General features: G+C 48.1%; 2 protein-coding genes across 2 annotated transcripts in view; one reads left to right on the top strand and one right to left on the bottom strand.

The window, feature by feature from the left end:
• Positions 1–10666, top strand: part of Timp3 (TIMP metallopeptidase inhibitor 3) — a 52124-nt gene extending 41458 nt beyond the window's left edge. The window contains exons 3-5 of the mRNA XM_048356386.1: positions 5574–5685; positions 6180–6301; positions 7190–10666. Coding sequence (XP_048212343.1) covers positions 5574–5685; positions 6180–6301; positions 7190–7387 — 432 coding nt within the window. The 3' untranslated portion in view covers positions 7388–10666. The remainder of the gene's footprint in view (positions 1–5573; positions 5686–6179; positions 6302–7189) is intronic.
• The window catches only part of Syn3 (synapsin III), a 370475-nt gene that overhangs the window by 236095 nt on the left and 113161 nt on the right, over positions 1–21219 (bottom strand). Inside the window, exons 5-6 of the mRNA XM_048356384.1 lie at positions 16913–17069; positions 12963–13052 (exon numbers count right to left, since the gene is read on the bottom strand). Of these exons, the coding sequence (XP_048212341.1) occupies positions 12963–13052; positions 16913–17069 (247 nt within the window). The remainder of the gene's footprint in view (positions 1–12962; positions 13053–16912; positions 17070–21219) is intronic.

Genomic DNA, 21219 nt, shown 5'->3' with positions numbered 1-21219 from the left:
ACACGTGTACAGACACATCAGAGGAACAAGTGCTGGATTCCTGAGAATGGCCGGCTGGGTTGCTTACTGCTTGCGTTTGCACCCTACTCCTCAAGGCAGGACTAGCAAGTCAAAGGGACTTGATTGTCTATCTAATGTGTAGAGCAAGAATGATTCCCACATGCCTGAAAACTCAGAGGAGACAAGCTTTAGCACTAGTGTGTGTGTGTGTGTGTGTGTGTGTGTGTGTGTGTGTATAACCTCCAGGCTCCTGCCTTATTGCCATCCTGAGGTGAGGCCTGTGGGTTAGATGGACTAATTTTGTGGAACCTGTTGCTTTGGATTCAAGTTTGGAAATATCCACAGCCTTCTGGTTATGTAATGTCCAGAGTCAGCCCTGGCCAGTTGCCCTTGGCTGCCTGAGTTTGATCATGAGACCAGCTTAGGTCTTCAGACAGCCCTGGGGAGAGGAGAGTGGGTGGAGGCAGAGGACCAACAAGAGCAATAACAACTCCCCACCCCACCCCCACCCCCACCCCACTTTGCAACCTCTGGCCCAGGGGAAAGAATGCTAGAGCATTCGACCCAGGCAGAGGCTGTGAAAACACAGCCAGCCCCTCCCACCCGCCTGCCTGCCTGCTGTGCCACAGGAATTCCTAGGAAGCCAGCTTAGCTTCCCTCCACCTCCAGGCCTAAAGGCCAGGGGGAACCAGAGGCCCTTCCCTGCGGGCAGAGTCTTCAGAGTCTTGTTACCCCATGCCACTGTCATGGCAGTGGTTGGGGCTGTTTAGAGGACAGGTACTGTAGGTTCCTCCCTTAGCCCATGACAACACCAGCTGCAGTTTGGCAGGCTCCGTTTCTCCATTCCTCCTCTGTTGTCTAGGTTCATTGTATCAGCAGGCTGGACATTAGATGTAAAACTCTTCGTTTCACCCACTGAGAGGCTCAAAGGGGAAATGACCTGCTCAGAATCATGGACTTAATTAAAGGCAGATCTGTTCCCAACTTGAGGCATGGGGGTCCCTTCCCAATGCTATCTATTCTATATCTATCTATCTATCTATCTATCTATCTATCTATCTATCTATCTATCTATCTATCTATCTTAGATATAGATATCTCCTCAGACCTCCCTGCCATCTTGCTTTTGCTCATTCATCATATCTAATATCTTCTATGAACTCGGACTCTTCTACTAGCCTGATGTTCTGGCCTACAAAACTGGTTGGAACCTTACTATCCAGAGACACACCTGCTGGCAAGGCTGAGATACCCGCCCCCCCCCTCCATCTAACCCCATTCCTCCTCCCACTTTCTCTATGCTTAGCACTGGGCTAAGAACTGGGGATAGAAGGATAACACTTGTCACAATTAATACAAAACTCCAGGCAAGTAATACTTATTGAGTATTTTCTATGTGCCAGACAGTCTGCTAAGCCTTTGCACAGATCAGCCTCACAGCAACGAGTCAAACACATGCAAGTCCTCTTAATGGTGAGGCCACTGAGGCCCTTGGAAGGTTCTGGAACGATTGTGATCACATGACTAGAAAGTAGCAAATCAGAACAAAATTATAGAGCCTTGGCCTTAGAGTCAGAGGGACAAGGAGCTAACAGAACAGTAGGCCGTAGAGCCTGTGAGTCCTTCCCACCCAGTTTTGGGGGATACCCCGCACCCCTTTGCATCTAACTCCCTCAGGGAGCAACCAGAGGTCAGCTTTTGGTTTGTTGGTATGTGATCTAGCTGGTAGCTCTCATTGTGCCCCCTGGGGGAGGCTGGCGCTGGTCCCTTGGGGTACCTGTTCTTGTGGATTGGTCTACCCCAGGTCATCAGAGGGGGAAAGGCAAGGCTCCCGTTCAGTAGGACTGAGAGAATTCAGAGAATGTGGGACCCTAGCCTGGCCAACAGACCCTCCAGTCTGTCAACCACACAACCTCACCTCCTTTGTTTAGGCATGCCCTTGGTATTCAGAGACCCACAGAGGTGTGGGAGAGGAGACCAGGCTGCTAGGATGCTGAAAGGAACCGACTGTGCACCCACCCTTGGAGATTAGCTGGGACTGAGCTGAGATGGAAAGGTGGAAGTTTCCAGAACTGGCTGCCGTCCTACGGCGGGAGGCCTTATCTCCTATCAGGACCCTGGGAAAGCAGTCTGCTTTGCCAAGCAAGAGCTGTTGTTTGTGAAGAGACATGCTCTCAGGCAGACCGCAGGGGACAGCATGTGTGGGGGACATTATGTCCTAACTGGTCCCTGGAGGATCCCAGGAGACACGTGCTGGTCATGTGCTTTGCATGTCCTGACCGTGAGCAGGACCGGCTGCTGGGCAAGTGGAATGCCTTGTCCCCTTTGCTCTTTGGTTTGTCTAATCAAAGGAGCAACAGCAGGGGTGTGTCCTAGAGGCTCCAGCTGAAGCCTCTTCCACCCCAGCCCTCAGGGAACCATTCTCTTTTCCATCCAGAGTCAGGATGGTGCAAGCCTCCTATCTGACTCTCTGAAGGACTGACTGGTTTTCTCAGGCCGTGTCTGCGAGACAGCCACTCTGAGCGCAGCACGGTGCACGTGACACCCCCAAGGAGGTACCTTGTGTCGCCAAACCTCAGCCGCTCAGTCAGTAAATCAGAATCAGTCGTGGCTTTAAACAAGTTCATGATGTAAACCAGCATCCGGCACAGTGCTGACCTCTGGCAGACAGGCAAGGAAACATCTGACATTCATGTTGGCCCTTCGTGCTATCCGTGTGGAGTGAAGGCCAGGCATTTCATTAGAAGCACACAAGAGGCCCCAGACTTGGAGATCTCATACACGACCTGTCCCTTCCCCCCACCAAAGGGAAGTGAACTTCTTGGCCCTTGGTATGGATACTACCAAGGGTGCAGCTGCTTCTGTCTGCGGTTCTGAATTGGTTTAACACTGTGTCTTCCACTGAGAGATGAGATAGATGGGCAAGGACACTCAGGGAGGAGGGAACCAATCTCTCTGTTCCTCTTCTTCTGAACTTTGGTGCATCTGTTTTTGAGATAATTTTTCTTTTCTAAATGCTAGTACTGAGGCTTGAACTGAGGGCCTAATGCTCACCCTGGATGTTTTTGCTCAAGGATAGCATTCTATCACCTGAGAAATATCCCAACCCCTAGCTTTTTGCAGGTTCATTATAGCTAAGTCTCTTGGATTTGTCTGTTTGGGCTGGCTTAGAATTGTGATCCTCACATCTCAGCTTCCTTAGTAGCTAGGATTAAAAGTGTGAGCCATTAACGTCCGACACTAAGCTAATTTTTACCGGATGTCTCATGCCAAGTGCCATTCCAAGTCATTTGATTTTCAAAACCACTGTGTGAAGTACATACTTGGTCCCATTTTACAGATGAGGAAACTAAGGCCCCAAGAGTGCGCAATAACTTTCCAAGTAGCTAATAAGTGACTAAGATTCAAACTCTTGTCATTCTCTAGAATTTGTATTTACCACTTTCCTCTGTGGCATCGCTTGGCTTAAGTGACTTTAGCATCCTTTCTTATAGGAGCTGTGATTCCCTGATTTTAGGACATGATGAACCTATTCCCAGCCTCCTCAATTTCTCAAAGGCAGTTCTCTAGCTCTCTTATGATTTCAGACATAATGATATTTTCAGGATCTGTAATTAGGTCAACAGCTGATTATTACAAGAAGATACATCATACATGAACCAAATCTATCTTTATCATAGTGTCACCTTCCACATTTTCCTCTACCATGCAGCTCTGGGAGTCAGACTCCATCCCTGTAATATATCCAAAGGTCTGCTGACAGCTTGGTGTGGTGGTACCTCCCAATGGTAAGGGGTCAGAGAAAGCTAGCACAAGGTATTATCTTGTGCAAAAGGACTGGAGATGTGGCTCGAGTGGCAGAATACTTGCCTAGTAAGCACAAGGACCTGAGTTCAAATCAATGTAACCACAAAATAAATGAAACATCCCAGGTACAAAGCATTGACACAACCCTGTTCCCCTGTAGCATAACTGAGCTCCAGATGTGGGTAACACTTGGCAAAGCATGGCTTCCCTCATTTCCTCATTCTCTTGGTAAGCACCAGAGAGAAGAGGGCTCAGAAAACCACGTGTATCCACTATCATAGCGCACCCCTTAACTGAGACAGAGGCTCCCAGACTTCCTAGTAAAGGTCCTCAAGGACCACCTACCCCCACCAGCCAGTCACCACTTAAGGGGAATAAAAACAGCCCATCAGACTGAACAGGAGGCATTCATGAGGCACCAATGAGGTGATGTCTGGCTTTGTATTAATTACCATAAGCAAATTAATAACGCATGCCAGGAACTAAAGCAGGGCTAAAGTAGGGGTATTGTCCTGCTGTAAACCCTTGGGACAGGCCCAGTGACCAGCAGCCATCCAGGGCCTGTGTGGCTGTTCTGAGAACTGGAGGGGTAATGGGATTGGACCACGCTGGCGTGGAACCACCAAATGGATTCAGCCTCTGTGGCATTCATGCCAGGGACTCTTGTCGCATGCAGATAAAATAGCCACAGAGCCATAAACAGAAATTTGCTACAGTGGAACCTCTTGGTCCTAAGCTTCCGGTGCCACAGGAAAGATGGGTAAGATATGGGATGATGACTAAAAGCCTGGACTCTGGATACCTCCCCTTGGAAACTTTGCTCCTCTGTTTACCAACTGCTGCCACACAGCCTGCCTATGGCTCTGACTCCACATCTGTAAGATGGGCTCTGTAGTTCCTACCTCATAGGGGCTCATATCACAGCAGTCTCCTAGCCTTGGCACTGTTAGCCTTTGGAGGAGCTGTTCTGTATATTAAAGGATGTTTAGTAACATTCTTACTCTCATCAATTCCACAACAGAGAAAAAAAAATAATTCCCAAATGTTCCCCAGGGGTCAGCCTTACCTCCCAAGGTTCCACTGTACTGGTGATGTGGTAGATAGAAAGGGCCAAGGATCAGCAACTTCCCATGGTTCAACTGTGCAACTATTAAGTTTTGATGTCTTTGAATGTTGTATCCATGTTTGCGTGCTTCCTCTGGGGCAACGGAACCTCATTCCTTCCCCCAGATGCTCAGGAAGGAAAACACACAGAGGATGCTTGGCCGAGTTCAGCCTTGGCTCGCCAAATACTATTTCTATCAGAGCCGTCATATGCAAAATGGGGTTCCTCCGGCTTTCGTGAGGAAGCTCTAAGTAAGGATCTGTGTCACTGGCAAGTGTCACAGATACCAAGGGAAGGAAGGTCGGCTCTCGGGCTCTCCTCATAGACCTCAAGTGGAGAAGGCAGGAGGACCCTTTCCTGGTGGTTTCTTCGGACTCCTGCAAAGGTGTTGGGGTTTGGGAAATGTGTGCATGGACAAGTGCTCTGGAGCTAGCTGCTAGATGAGGAGGAGGAGTGTCCAGCCGGACAGGAAGAACACCACCGTGCAAGTCACCAGCCTGGGGTGGGAAAGGTAGTCAGAGGGTCTCCTTGGGGGGCAGGGGTAAGACAAGGAGGCCTGGGGTGCTTGGTTGCCTCCTGTCTAGGGGAACGAGGTCCCCAGCAGCCGCATGACAAGATGCTTTCGGGGGCACCCTCTCATGATCTTCTTTTCTGCCCACAGATGTACCGAGGCTTCACTAAGATGCCGCACGTGCAGTACATCCACACGGAAGCCTCTGAAAGTCTCTGCGGCCTGAAGCTAGAGGTCAACAAGTACCAGTACCTGCTGACAGGTACTAGCTGACTCGAGTACCCATGTCCCAGGCGCAGGGCTCCCCCACCTGACAGGCCAGCCTAGCTAGCTCAGCAGGGCTGTGAGGAAAGCTACCATGAGTCCGCTGAGAGCCGGAGGGTCTCCCACGGAGGCTGGCTATCGGCCTCCACCAGCATGGACATCCTGTGGAGCTCTGCGTGGAAAGGGGCCAGTAGTTCTGCTCCATCCCATGGCAAACCTATATTTAAGAGTTCCTCACCTTTAGGCAGTCAGTAACAAAAACTAAAACACTAGGAGAATAGACAAGAGTTGGCCTGAAGGGCCTGGCTTTTGGGGCTTAATGAGAAGTTTAATGACTATAAATCAATGAATGCTTCAAGCTTTGTTATCATCCAGAAAATGAGGTGTTGGGGAGAGGGGCATCCAACAGCAGGGTCAACAATAAACCCTTTTAGACTTCTGACGGAACCCCTGACTCCTCACCTCCTCCCCCCCCCCCCCCCCGCCTTGCAGGCCGCGTCTACGATGGCAAAGTGTACACGGGGCTGTGCAACTTCGTGGAGCGGTGGGACCAGCTCACTCTCTCCCAGCGCAAGGGGCTGAACTATCGCTACCACTTGGGCTGCAACTGCAAGGTGAGTCCCCCTCCCCCAAGGCGGGGGGAGGGGAGAGGAGGGCAAGGGGCGGCCCCAGAGGTGTCAGCTTCTGCTGTGCCAGGTGTGTAGGGTGCGGGCATAGTAAGAAATGTTACCCCAGGCCAGGCAGGAAAGACGGCAAAGAGGGGATGCCTTGGTACCATCATCTGCCATCTTGGCAGATACTAGACACAAGGGCTCTGCAGCATCCTTCAGCCCTTACCCAAAGTTCAAGGTTATGGCAAGGGTAGGGTGGTTATGCTGACTGTCATCCTGCCAAGCAGTGCCTGGCAGTTGATTGTCTGTGGTCCCCTCCCCAAGTAGGCAGGTTAGCTCAGGCTGTTGCCAACGGTCTCTCCCACCAGGCCCGAATTTTACCCAAGCTTAAGTCCAAGCTGTGCCTCCTTGCTTGGGGCCACTCTTCTTCAGTCCTTAGAACAGTTATGTATGGCTTACTACTATTCCCATTTTATAGGTATGGAAGTAGAGGCCCGGAGAGTTGAAGGAACTAGCCTATAGGTCCAACACCTTGCTGAGTCCGATTTCTGACCCAGACTCTCAAAATTCCCTATCACAACTGAAGTCTCCTTTCCAATTTTCCAATCTGTTACTTTCTGGACATGTGATCTAGAGCAAGTTACTCAGGCTTCCAGTTTTATCTCCTAATAGGGAGATAAAACTGAAATGAGAGGGAAGGGGAATGACACAGAGGCACAGTTGTCCAGAGCAGAGTCGATGCTCAACAGAGTGAGCTAGTGTTATTTCTGATTATGGTTGAAAGGTCACTGTGGTTGGGCACCCCACACCCCCAAAGTTGCCCCAGGATCTGAATCTAGAGTGGGACCAACATGGCGGCAGCCACCAACTATTGCTTATGATCTTTTGCAGATCAAGTCCTGCTATTACCTGCCTTGCTTTGTGACCTCCAAGAACGAGTGTCTCTGGACCGATATGCTCTCCAATTTCGGTTACCCTGGCTACCAGTCCAAACACTATGCCTGCATCCGGCAGAAGGGTGGTTACTGCAGCTGGTACCGAGGATGGGCCCCCCCAGACAAGAGCATCATCAATGCCACCGACCCCTGAGCCCAGACCCTTTCCTGTCTCACCTCCCTCCCTTCCCGCTGAGCATCCCTCGGACACTAACTCTTCCCAGATGATGACAGTGAAATTAGTGCCTGTTTTCTTGCAAATTTAGCACTTGGAACACTTAAAGAAAAGCCTACGTTGATTATGGAATTGATTTGGAGCTATCTTCCTGTTCCCCTTCCCTCCCTCCCATTCTACCTCCCTACCCTTTCTTTTTGGTTTTGACATTATCCATTTCCACCTGGGAATTTCTGGCGCCATGCCAGAAAGAACGAGGAATGTATACTCCCTTTCTTCATGATATATAATCTATATTTTTTTAGGAAAACAAAAATCGAAAAATCTAACCCATTTGGGCATTGTAATCACTACTCTTCTTTCTTCTTCCCCATTTGGCTATCTCCCCAGACCTTCTCTCCCTCCCTCACCTGTCTCCACCACAGTACACAAAGGTCATAGACAAGGAAGTTGCCAGAAGGCCAAGCTGTTTCTGGATCAGTCAAGAGCAGGCACCCAGCAGATATAGACTTGAGGTACGCGGAAGGTCTTACACACAGAGGAGATGTGATTGCATATCCTGACCAGACTGTCTGTCTATGTCTGTGCAAGAGAGTGAGGAGGGGAAAGGAACAGACAGGAGGAGTAGGTCTCAGAAGACACATGCAGTTCCTCCAGCCCCTTGAGGCTTGGATTGGCCAGATGTTTCTGAGTCTAGAGCAAAGTAGCCTGGCCAGAGCTTTCTGTGTTGATAAAGACTTAAACATCTGCTTGAGATCAGCAGGCCGCTTGCCTGTCTGTTCAGAAACTCAGGTGAAGGGCTAAGATGAATCTCTTTCCTCTCCCTGCCTCCCAGTGAGGCTTCACGGTCATGGGAAGTGTCTGGGGGAGGTTTGGCTGGGAGCTTGCCTGTATGTAAATGGGACAAACGCACATACTGTACACTATCCACAGATATAGCCAAGTAGATCCGGGTAGAGAATACTTTTTTTTTTCTTCCCCAAAGTAGCGTTTAGCTCATCTAGGGGGAATGTGTTTGTATACACATTTGCATATACCCACACAAGGATATAAGCTAATTTTTTTTTTTACAGGACACAGAATTTTATTCAATACTGTTAAATATGCCAATCGTTTAATCGCTTCTCTCTTGCTGTTGTTGCTTGTTTGAAGAAAATCATGACATTCCAAGTTGACTTTTTTTTTCATTTTAATTAAAATTTGAAATTCTGAATACCCTCTTTTTCCCTATAACTGAGGTCCTCTGACCCTCTAGCCTTCTCTTTTTCTCCTGCTTCCTATTTGGGGGAGGGGTCTTCACCTAACTGCCTACTGTCTGGCGGATGGCAGGTGGCCAGGAGTCTTCACACAAAGGAGGACAGCCAAGTGTCCTGCCTTGGCTAAATGGCCACCTCTCCTGGGTTTGGGGACAGCCTTGCTGTCCTTCTCAAGTTCATTGGTGGGTGGCTGCCACCTCCGGAGGTCCTCATTTCACGGAATTAGTATGGGAGGTCCCTGGGGAAGCCTGGCTACGCCATCCGCTGGAGGGTTTTTGTTGTATTTTTTTTTAAATAAAACTATAATATAAATTCTCCTATTAAATAGAATTATTTTAAGTTTGAGTGTCAAACATGAGATGTGGAGAATAGAGGATAATGTGTAATTTAAAGAATTGGGGAGATAGGATGGTGACCTTGAAGGTGATTGCTCTCTTTTTTTTCTTTCTTTTTTCCTTCAGATTATGGGTATTTATCCTCTATTAGTACTTATATCTTCAGTTCATTCCACTTTAGGAAACAGAGCTACCAATTGAAACAAGGCGGGAGAGGAAAAGGTAGACAACAAGATGTAGTATGTCTCGCACACAATGTCCAGGCAAGAGGTGTGGCAGAACCCCAGGGCAGGAAGATAGTCTAGTTGAGTTTTCTTGCTGTGGATTTCACTACTGTGCAACCATCCCCTGTGCTCCTGTCATTTGGCAAAGGGGGACGGGAGGCGTGGCCTTCTCCATGAAGCTATACAAGCAGAGGAGCTGAGGTCAGCAAGCCAGTGGTTTCTAAGATGTTCGGTGTTTCTCAGACTTGGTGTGTAGGATTATCATGATGTCAGTCTCAAAGTTTTGCAAGGTGGAGCCCAAGCTCCCGGTCCAACCTGCATGAGTGCCTTCTGCCAGTCACCCCAGAGCACCTCCAGCAAGGCAACAGGCCATTCTTGGTCCCTAATGCGGTCACCCCCACTCACACAAAGAGGGACTTGGGCTAAGGCCCCTGAAGTTGCCCTACAGGGTAAATCAGCTGGCAGAACCATCGCCCCACCGGCAAGCCCCTGACGGAGTGTCCTGGGCAGCAAAAGGTCTTTTGCAAATTGCTCTCATCAGAGAGCGGTTTTGAGCTTTCTGTAAGCTAAAGCTTTGTTTATTTCCTCTGTTCACTTACTGTACAATGTAAAGTCATTTCTGTAGCCGAGGCACTTCCGTATTTCAATCAGATCATGATGGTTTTGTTTTGCTAAATCTTGTGTCATGTGTAGGCTTTAATATGTGTACAGTGTATCTAAGCTAGAGAGAGAGAGAGAGAGAAAGAAAAAAAGAAACCCACATGTCACCATTTTCCTGAATCAAATTCTACAGTGGACTGGACAGTAAAGTACTTCTACGCGGGCAGACAGCTGGACTGGCAAACTGGGGAACTGGAACCCACAAAGACACCTGCCTCCTCTCCGTCTGACTCCCACAGATTCCCTGAGTAGAAAGGAGGGTGGGGAAGAACATATACTTATGTCCTTGCTTTGTATCAAGTAGTATTGGGCCATCCACCATTGCCTCTTGTTCACTCTCCCTCTCCAAGTCCTCTAACCTACTCATTGGAGAAGCCATGTTTTCTCCTAAAAGTCATTTCAAGTTCTTTTCTGCCTACTCTGGACATCAATTCTGCTTTTCCATTAAGGAAACTTCCAGGCTTTTTTCTCCCAGGCCAGCACTCAGCTTTGGGGACTCCCTGGTCTTTACCCTGCCCAAGCAATCTCTACCTTGCCCCAGGATGACCTAGCCACAGTCCTGGAGCACCGTTTCTCATGTCACTCATTCTTTAACAACCAAGGGAACAAATGACTTATGGGAATAGCTCTGTGTAGGAGATATTACTGTAGCCTACCCCAGGAGAGGACGCTTATTATCCCTTTCTGGCTTCAGCCTTTTCATTTGGGGCATGATAATCAACAAGGTGGATTGTCCCCAAGATGGTACCCAACTGTTTGGCTCTTGGCTACCTAAAGTTAAAACAAACAAACCACAACAAAACACTAGGCTATTTGTATTAGAGAGAAACACTACTTAAAAAAAAAAATCTAATGGCAAAAGCACAACAAAATGGGACCTGGTAGGGGACATGGATCTCAACAGCTTCCGTACTGGACCTTTGGGGGTTAGAGGCAGGATGGAACTTAGGGGAGCTTATGCTCCAGGGGCAGGGGGCTCCTTAGATTCTCCCACACTTTCCCTTTACCCAGTCTGCTGTGTGGAAACCCAGAAGTGACGGAGAGGAACCAACCTGAGAAAACCCTGTCTGGAAGGAATGTATTTGTTGCTAAATTTTGTAGCACTGTTTACAGTTTTCCTCCATGTTATTTATGAATTTTATATTCCGTGAATGTATATTGTCTTGTAATGTTGCATAATGTTCACTTTTTATAGTGTGTCCTTTATTCTAAGCAGTAAAGTGGTTTTATTTCTATCACACACACCTATTGCCTCATGCCTTGTTGTATGCTGACTGCTGGGGGTTCTGCAGATACCAGTGGGCCTTGCTAGACGCTTTCGCCTGCCCATATTCCAGGCCTATGCGCACTCCCCCCTCCGCTCACATCTATAGCATAGGCCCTCCTGTCCTAGTTCTATGCTTTGGTGGGAAGAATTTCAGGAGAGGTGTCTTGGATTTCTCTGTGGATGCTGACACAGCCCTGACTTGGCTCCCTGATTATATTACTGGGGTTTTCTCTGGTTCGGACACATTTGGATCTCTTATCTGATTACCTATGGGCCATACTGGTTCCACCAGGCTAGGGCCTCAATCAGCCTTTTCCTTGTTTTCTTCCTGAGACTCTTACCCTGGTAGAGGGGGAAGGGAGGCCTATATACAACAGCATGCAGTGCTTGATGGCCATGGCCCATCTGAAATCCCCAGGGTAGCTCAGCCTGGTTGGGAATGCAAAGAACTCATTGCGTTGCCATGACAACTGATGAGCCCCCCCCCCCTCCCAGCACATAGAGCCAGGTGCTCACCCAGTGCAGACCGTTCATACCAAGTGTCAGCCCCCTCGCCCCTTTGGTCACAGTGTTCCAGATTATGTATCATGCCCCTGTTTAGAAGGTTGTCTGCTCTGAGTACCCATCCTATGAACAGACACGACATTTATGTACCCCATGACATGAAATCTCAACAACCTGGAGGCAAGTGAGACGCCTGGAGAGAAGACGTCCTTTGAGACCTAGAAAGTACAGAGACAGAGCTGGGTCTCTGACTCAGGCTGGATGGAGATAATCGTCTCGGTTTTCCCCATTGTATTCACACTTTAGTGGGAGGTGCTGGGTTTCATGGGTGCCCGTTTGATGCCAAACCAGCAATAACTCAGGTTTTGTAGCTCTCTCTTGATCAGATATAGGAGAAAGGTGATCAGTGGGAATGTCTACCTGGCAAGACAGCTCCCACCTGGAGTCTGCAGTTCTACTGGGCCAGGTTTCCAAACAGGGCTGTCTAACTCAGCAGCCTGAGCCTGGGATTCGATATTCAGGCCATAGACCCCAGCAGGAGTATCAGATACCATATTCACGATCTTGTTCCCTGAGATGCATATCTCCTGCAATGCCAAGTATAGAACCATGGCCCTGTATTCCTTTAACAAGTTGAAGATGTCTATCAATCATGCAAGCAAGCATACTGTAGGCTGCTGCCAACTGCTAACTCTTCTATCCAGCTCTTGGCCATCTACAGAGAACTCTCTACCCCTCAAAAAGATATTGACCTGCTCTGTTCAAGCACTTTCCAAACAGAAGGCAAAGATCACATATTCTGAGCTCAGCCGCTTTCCAGGGACAACCTCAGGCACATTCATAAGTTGGCAAGTTAAAAAGAGCACATAAGAAAACAGCCTTCCAACCATCAGTGCAAATAAAATATTACTGTCTTTTAAAAAATTAAATAAGAATTAAAACCAAGGCCCAGTTGAGACCCAAGTGAAACAACATTTCGGCACACAAAAAACATCTTTTTCCTTTATCATCAACCTAGGGCTCCAACATGGCAGCTCAAGTTGTCCCCTGATTTGTTGTCAGTTCCCAAAGTCTCTCATAGAATGCCGTCTACCTTCATCATTTGACCTGTTGCCTACATTTCCCCTGGAGACAAACTCTTCCCCATAGGAAAGACAGTTATTCCCACCAGACATGAAGACAATTCCTTAGAGTCCAGGTGTTCTGGGACTGACCCCCTGAACCCACCTGCTCTGACCAAAGAGGCTCAGGACACAGACACCTGTGTGCATTCCACATGAAAACAAGCACAAAGAAAAGGCCACTCACCATTGGCTTGTGGTTGGGGAAAAACGTCTGCTCCACAAGTGGGAACTTCTCAGGACCCAGGGAATGGAAGATCTTGATCAGTTGAGAGAACTAGAGAGGAGTGAAGAAATATTAGTCAGCCATTATCACATATGATGGTGAAATTACCCACTTTTGATGCTAAGCCTTGAGTGTAGGGAACTCTGAGACTGAGCTGTGAGGGCTGGAAAGGGTTAAGAGGTTGGAATGCTCTCTCACCACTACTCAGAAGGCTGAGAACCACCCCCCCCACACACACCCGAAAGGTCAAACAGACAAGGCAAAACAAATGTGTAAGTTCCTATTCACTGGACCCTATGATTGTTTAAGTTAGAGCTGTTTGGATACTACAAATAAGATGAATACCATTCACTGTGTACCACTTATCTCTACCCCCTAACAACAAGGGAGTCAATTATCACTATGTGCACAAACTATAGCTCATGTTAATGGTGTTACCACAAGATAGATTGATACCTTGTGTCCTGCATGTACCTGCAGTGATCACCCCAGTACTGAACTAAATAAATAAGCTTGCTTATGGGAACTTGGGATTCAGAAGCCTGTAAGTATTGAATCATCTGGTCCACATATTCTTTGCACACGCGCACAGACACACACACAACACACACACAGTCTTTTCTCATTTCTTGAGCTCTTTTTCCCCCATCCTACTGTCCCAAGTAGTAACATTTGAGCATCCAAATGTTCTGTGCTTTTGATAGTATAGATGCTAGCCTCCTTCACTGGATCTCCACTCTCTCCATCATCTAGCAGCAGCAACCCCTCTATGCATGCCCAATGTCTAATGCGTAGGCAGAACTCTTTTTTGTCCTTCATGGGGCTGGGTGCTTGCCATCCCTGAGCTCTTCAGCTCAAGGCTAGCACTCTACCATTTGAGCCACAGCATCACACTTCCAGATTTCTGGTGGTTAGTTGGAGATAAGAGTTTTATGGACTTTTCTTCCTGGGCTGGCTTTGAACCGCGATCCTCAGATCTCAGCCTCCTGAGTAGCTAGGCTTACAGGCATGAGCCACTGGAGCCCAGCTAGGCAAAACTCTTGAGTTCAGATCCACTTTATTTTGTAAGCACATGCTTATATCTTCAGCATTTCACACAAGCTCCTTGCCCACTAAACAGCTTGCTGATGTTTATAGCATCCCACCTCTGCCTCCCATCCCAATGCCTGCCCTTCCAGAGAGGTAGCAATATAAAGCAGTTGATAGGGTACAACTGTGTCCAGCCTCTCTGGGTTCAAATTCTTGCTCTGTCATTTACTATGTAACTTCGGAAGTCACTGAAAGTTTCTGAGCTTCACTTTCCTCATTCATAAACTGGAGATGTCAAAAGATCCTCCCTCCTTGTATTGTTATAAGAATATAGCTCATTCAACATGTGTTAAAGCAAATGCCTGAAGTCTGGGTAGGGTGCCTCACACCTGAAATCCTAGCTACCTGGGAGGTAGAAATTAGAAGGGTCACTGAGACCAGCTGAACACTCCAATTCTACCAATAGCGGGGTGTGGTGGTGAGCACCTGTAATCTCAGCCATAGAGGAAAGAAGAGAAAGAGGATTGCAGTCCAAGGCAGCCCTGGGCAAAAAGTGAGAAGCAATCTCAAAGCCTGAAGGGATGGCTCAAGTGATAGAACATCTACCTGGCTAGTATGAAGTTGACTTCAGACCTCACTACCTGCAGGGTCTGTTCTCCAGAGGCAGCGCTGGGATGTTGTTCTTCTTGATAGATATTCCCTCTTCTTTTACAACCCCACACATTCCCAGCAGTCCAGGCCAGCCTCCTCTCCCACAATGTGCCTCTTGTTTCTGCACTTCCTCCTTTTGGGGGCCACAGCTTTGCTTTTATGGCCATAGTGAGAGACCTACTACCCAGCCTTGCAGAGGGTGGATTGCACCTCCAGTGTGCCTCGTTCTGTGCCTGATTATTGAGACAAGTTTTGCCTGGCAGATAGAAGAAAGGCTATACAGTGTCATGTTGTGACCATTTGCTGAAGGAGAGCATGAGGGTTTTAGTGCCTGGAAGGGGACAGGGCGAGGAATCAGGGAGGCCCCTGGAGCTGATAACATAAGAGAGGGAAAGATATTCCAGAAGTGCAATGGGAGCTATGTTGCTGGAGACCTAAGTGACTGCTATGGCTGAAGTCTCAGGCACAGGAAATAATGAAGAAAGGTGGAGAGTGATCTATTTACCAGGAGACTTAAAGGTGGGCCCAAGGAGCTGAGAATTCACCTAGAAGGAAAGGGAGAGCTGCAGGTAGACACAAGCAGGGAAAGGCAACTTCGTCTCTGAATAAGCAGAAGGAATAAGCTACAAATTGTGGACATACCCAGTGTTAGAAGGGGGAACTGCGTCTCCTGGCAGACTAATGTGGGAGTCAATCAATACTAAGAGCCTGGAGAGGGAAGTAGATAGTGCAGGAACTAGCTAGACTCTTGGGGTCCAGCACTAAGACTCAACCTGACAGGTCTGGCGCTCCTTAGAAATGTTATTGAAGGGTTCCCCTCATAGATAAGGAAGCTGAAATCTGCAAAGGGAAGGCAATTCCATAATGAAGCACACAGGCTTTGGAAAGGCCCAGTTTCATGTCTTTTCATCCGCATGGTGGTGATTAGCAATAACTCCCATCAGTGTGGTTCTGACGATTAAGCACAATCTCTGTGTTTTGTGGAGGCAGAGTATAGGGCACTGTGAGCCTAGTGACCTGAAGTTGCTTCCCTCATGTGACTGGGAACTCTTGCCTGTTAGTGGCCTCTTAGACCTAGATGTCATAAGTCAGAGCTCAGTCAAGGCATTACAAGGAGAGCCAGGCCAGGATAGCAGTGGTAAAGCTGAGCCACGGCTGATAAATTAAGGCATGTGCTCACCTAGCACATTTCAAGTGCCAATTCAGTGTAGAAGATTCCAGGTATAGGAGATGTTGATGATGTGATAATTGCCCCTACATATTCAGGATATACTCTGTGCCAGGCACAATTATAAGCACTTAATGTGCGTTCACTCAAAAGCCTACCACGTAGACCCCATTAGGCCCATCCTTTTCTAAACAAAAAAGCTAAGTTCAGAGAGATCCAGTTACTTGCTCCAGGCTATACAACTCATGCGGAGAAACTGGAACCTAGGTAGGTCTGGCCTGAGAGCCCAGGCCCCCAACCAATGCCCTACACAGAGAGCAAAACAGTGTGTATGTGTTATGCACACATAACGTGCACACGCACGTGCATGTGCACACACATGTGCGCTCACACACACACACCTCACTTGACTTGTTGCACCACTGCATTACTTCTAGCAAGGGAGGTAGATAAAGCATAAACAAATTGGAAATCATTCTGGGGTGACTATTTTGGGAAAACATAAAGCAGAGTAAAGGATTTGAGGGCAGATGAGGAAGTGAAGGGCTGGTATGTTAGGTCCAGCCTCTCCCATCGGTAACATGTGGAGAAAACTCAAATCCAAGGACTGAATGAGACAAATGAATACAAGGAAGAATGTAACCTTGGAGTTTGGAGAGAGCTGGCCTTGAGGCGTGGTGGCTTCAGGGTCTGGCTTCACCACTCCCTGGCATATGACCCTGGTGAGTTCCTTAGTCACCCCCAAACTGAGCTTCCTTCTCTTTAAGAGGAAGAATGATGCCCACCTCACACATCAAAGATGGTATGAGCACAGGGAGCACTTATTTCTGGCATGTAGTAAATGTTTAATAAATGATGCTATTGAACCATGGTGACCATCCCATGCCGGCACATTTAAAATAGTGGATGCTTCTTTATGACTAATATTATAGCACAACACTGTATCATTAGATAACCCCTACAGAGGAGGCCCCTGTGCTGGGGAATGGTTCCATTTCATGGCTAGGAGGCCATCCAATGTCTCTTGATCCCCTCCTCCCTCTGGGCCTGGCTTGTCACCTACCACCCAAGGCTTGCTGCAGAAGTTGTAGACGGAATAAAGGGAGTTGACAGCAGGCAGCCCTCCATACTGCAGGCCGATCACCAGGCTTCGGTAATCCTCACCCAGAGCCATGCTGTAGGCGTGCTGGCGGACCAGGACGAAGTCGGGCTTGAAGGATCTGTGGAGAGAGGGGTCAGAACAATGTTAGTGTACAGTGTTTGGCTGGGACACCGCAGCTACCCAGGGTGTAACACCAATCGGGTGTGCACACCACCTGAGGGGGTCTTGATGGAGGCCAAGGAGAAGTTATTGTTGCCAGCAGACCCCCTCAGGAGGATTCTATCCTTTGCTTACAAAGGTAATGCAATGGGCCAGGTCTGCACAGCCTCATGGCCCTGGCTCTCAGCCATCTGTATGTATGTAGCCAAGATTCCTCCCCAGAGATGTCAAAGAAAACCTGTCTCATTCCTTCCAAGCAGTGAATCTCTGGAAGGCAGCACGAGTGTTAACGAGATGGCCAAAGTTCAGGCCAGGCTTTCTGCTGGGCCCCTCTGGAGGATCCTGACAAAAGACTATGCAAACAGACTGGGGATGGTCTGGGTGATTTCCCCATTTCATAGTTGGAAATACTGCATTTATCTTCCCCAACATCTTACCCACAAACCTGCCCAAAGCCCGAAGCGGGAGAGCTAGAGAGCCCCCTTTGAACTCAGCTATCATGCTCCAAGCACATCACAGATTTTTGTTTATGACTCCATCTCTGGCTGCTGATGGATTTACACACTGTTTTATCCCCAGTCCAGGGGCAAGCTATTTCTGAGTCCCCTGCGTGTATGTCGCATGGCACAATCTGCCTCACTGGAGGAATGAGGCTTACACTCGACACGGCACGACTGACCCCTTTGACTCATTGTGAATCAGATCTCCCACTTCAAATAAAGGGTGTCTCTTTAAAATCATTCTGACGCAAGTTAAAATATCTCTCAAAGGGAAAAGACTCATCCCCCTCCAGAGAAAGAAGGAAAGAATGTGCTGCCCTGCAGATATTTCTCAAATCCTTCTGATCTTGGTCCTCTCTGTACACCCCAGCGCCTGGCACCATAGCTCACGGGTGTGGTGAGTCTGTATTGAAGGCATGGGTGATTCTTTACCTCCCCTTGCTGACACAGGACACTGCACGGGCCTCCTTGGCTACCTTGTGACTCATCTCAAGGGGGCTACCTGGATGGTGGTATTTTCTTCCCAGGTCTGATTCACAAGCTGCTAATAATCATGGTCACACAACTGTGGGTAGATTAGCATCAGGATTTTTTAAGTGACAACAGCAGGGGTGGAAGATTGGAGATCTGAGGATCATAGATTCAAGGCCAACCCTGGGCAGGAAAGTCTTTAAAATTCTCATTTCCAATTAACCACAAAGGTCAGAAGTAGAGTTATGGCTGAAGTAATAGAGCATCAACCTTGAATGAGAAAAGCTCAGGGATAGCACCCAGGTGCTAAGTTCAAGTTCCAGTATGGGCCCAAGAGAAAGCAACAACAGATAGCAGTGCAATGAGAGGAGGAGATCTGCCTGTCTTGTTGAGTTAGAATGACTGCATGAATGGATGCATGTGAAAAGGAATACACAAATGAGTAAATGTGAAATGCAATGGCCACTGGGGAGGAGAGGAACTCTCCCCATACTCCTCGAGAAGCAAGTAGGTCTGATGGTCAGCATAAGCAGCAAAGAATGCCTGGCACCCAAAACTTACTGGGCTGCTTTGCAGAGACACAAGTTTAACTTTTATGGAGGAATGATTTACCACCAAGAGGTCTTTTAACACCAGGGAATTCTAGTGGGCTCCCATAACCTCTTGTACTTTTCATATCCAAGTAAAGGGAAAGGACTTGCCATGTGTGATACACCAGTGCTGACCTAGCATGTATTGAGATTTGTTTGGACTGTTTCCATTCATCACTAATGCAATGAATAGATGCACCAAATGTAATGTACGGGGTCCTTCCTCAAAATCTGCAGCTTGGGAGTGTTGCAAAGAACACGAGGAAATGAGACTCAGGTCAGGTAACAGGTGGTGTGCAGCTTCTTCCCTTCAAATCCATCGCCCCGGGCACTCCTGTCTAGCCAGGGGATGGTCGCATCCTCCCTGTCACCCTGCCATCCAAGCATGTGGCTGTCAAGGAATATTCCGAGTCACGGGTTGTAAGGGAATCGTGACATTTCTTCTTTAGCCAGGCTGAAGAAGGCCTGGTTGCCCTTCTTGGGTTTTGAGTCCAATAAACCTGTTGGCCTTGAAGTTTGTATTTCTGATCTTTCCTTGGCTCATACTCTGAGACTTGCAACCCAGGACTCAAAATACCTCCTTACACCTGGTGCTGAAATCTGGGACTCGAAATCGTTCTTTCCATCTGGCGCCAACATCTGGGACTCAACTGTTTCCTTACAGTGGCCCCCAGTATTTGTCTAACCCTGTGAGTGGCCAAGCAGAGCTTGGTGATCCCTATTGTCCCAGCTGACAGCCTAAGAGGAATCTGGTGCCAGATGCCAAATGGACAATTAAGTAAGCGAGCAAGACACTAAAATGAATCAAACAGTGTATTCAACTCTGTCTGAGGAAGGTCTAGGAGTCTGTACATGGAAGGCTTGGGTCTTGAAAGAAAAGTAGTGGCTCATCATAAGCAGAGATCTGAGGTTTATTCCAGGCAGAAGAAATGGTATAGCAGCCTGTGTAGGTGTTTTGTTGTTGTTGCTGTTTATGTGCTCAATATTCCTTTATATTTTTGACAGCAGAAGTGATGACAAAATCCTCTCCAAGATTCCAAGGCCCACTTTTTTTCTGTGTGCAGGAAATGGTCTAAGGATTGAGACAGGTGTGGAATGGGCTCATCAAACTTCTCCCTGCCCTCCCAGGGAGGTTGTCTGTGAGCTCTACGAAAGAGGAGGTGATGTGCAGTGGATAGAGACCATGATCTTGCTATGTAAGTGACAGTTGGGACCAGAGACAAAGCGAAAGACAAAAGCTCGGTCCATGTTTGCTAAGTCCCTGAATCCTGCTGAACCTGATGAAGGGCTATCTTGATCTCCTGAGCTAGGAAGTTGTTCTCACCTTCAGTGTTTTGGCTTGGTTCTGTCACTTACCATCAATATTGTTCTGACTGATACTGAGAAGAACCAGCAGAATCTGCAACCAATGCTATGGTTGGAGTCTAGGGTAGGGTGAGGTGGAGGCCCGAGATGAGGCTCAGTAAAAGATCCCAGCCACCTTCCTAAGCGCCATCGCTGCTTCCTTTCTATCTCCTCTATCTCCCCCATCTCGTGGGGCCCTTCTCCTGTGCCTTTCATGCCTGGGCAACATCTACTTCAATCCCACACAAGTTGACACATCCTGGCTGGAGGCTGTTGATAGGATTTCTTGTCATGTCAGTCTTAAAATTAATATGAGCCTCTGTGAGTTGAATTCCTGGAGTCCCAGGTGTTTCCCAGAGGTTGCTGTTGGCACTCCAGAGGAAATCAAGGACGGCGGATAATTAAATGGCAGGGACACGACAGGTGAAGCATTGCTGGGGATCATGGAAGGCTTCAGGCACCGTCAAGAGGGAGGAGGCCTAGAGCTGAGTGACTCTTCACCATCACAGAAGTGTCATAATTCCCTCAACTATGTGAAGGCCTGCAGGAGCAAGAACAGAGCTTGGCGGGGTTTTCGCTGAGACCTCTGTTAATGAGCAGAAACCTTATTATTTCCAGCTGCTCCACTAATCTTTTATAATAGTGCCTTCCCCTCCCTGCCACTCCCCCCAAGATCCAAGATAGCAAATGGTGATACACATGCTGAATTCTGGTCACAAGTTGGCCTGTCACATCCAGATCTGGTTCTCAGCCAAGCCTGGCAAGGCTCTAGGCCTTCTGATGTGCTTGTGCACCAGTGGAGAAGTTTCTGGAGGGCTCTAAACTGTCTCTGCACTCTCCAAAACACTTCTCCATCTCAACTTTGGGAACAGATCCTCTGGTATTAAAATCTCAGGGAAAAAGAAAAAAAAAAGGGGGGGACCCAGCCCAGGGAACTGAGTGAACTAGCACAAGGGAGGAGATCAAAACATCTGGACGGTCTTCCTACTCCCAAAGGCTCATGATAACACCGTCCTGATTCCAGTTATAAAGAAGAGGAAGTGCGGACACTCTGCAGAAGGAGGGCTTGAACTGGCCATATGGAAAGACTTGGGGGAATTCGTGATGTTTCCCCTCTAGCCTGAGGACTGCAAGAAATTAGTCCAGGACGAAAAGAAATTAGGTGGCAGACACCCAAGAATCTGGAGAGGGACAGACAACAGGA

Source organism: Perognathus longimembris, chromosome 1 (genome assembly GCF_023159225.1).
Source record: "Perognathus longimembris pacificus isolate PPM17 chromosome 1, ASM2315922v1, whole genome shotgun sequence".
NCBI classification, from domain to species: domain Eukaryota; kingdom Metazoa; phylum Chordata; class Mammalia; order Rodentia; family Heteromyidae; genus Perognathus; species Perognathus longimembris.
This window is presented reverse-complemented; position numbering and strand designations above follow the sequence as displayed.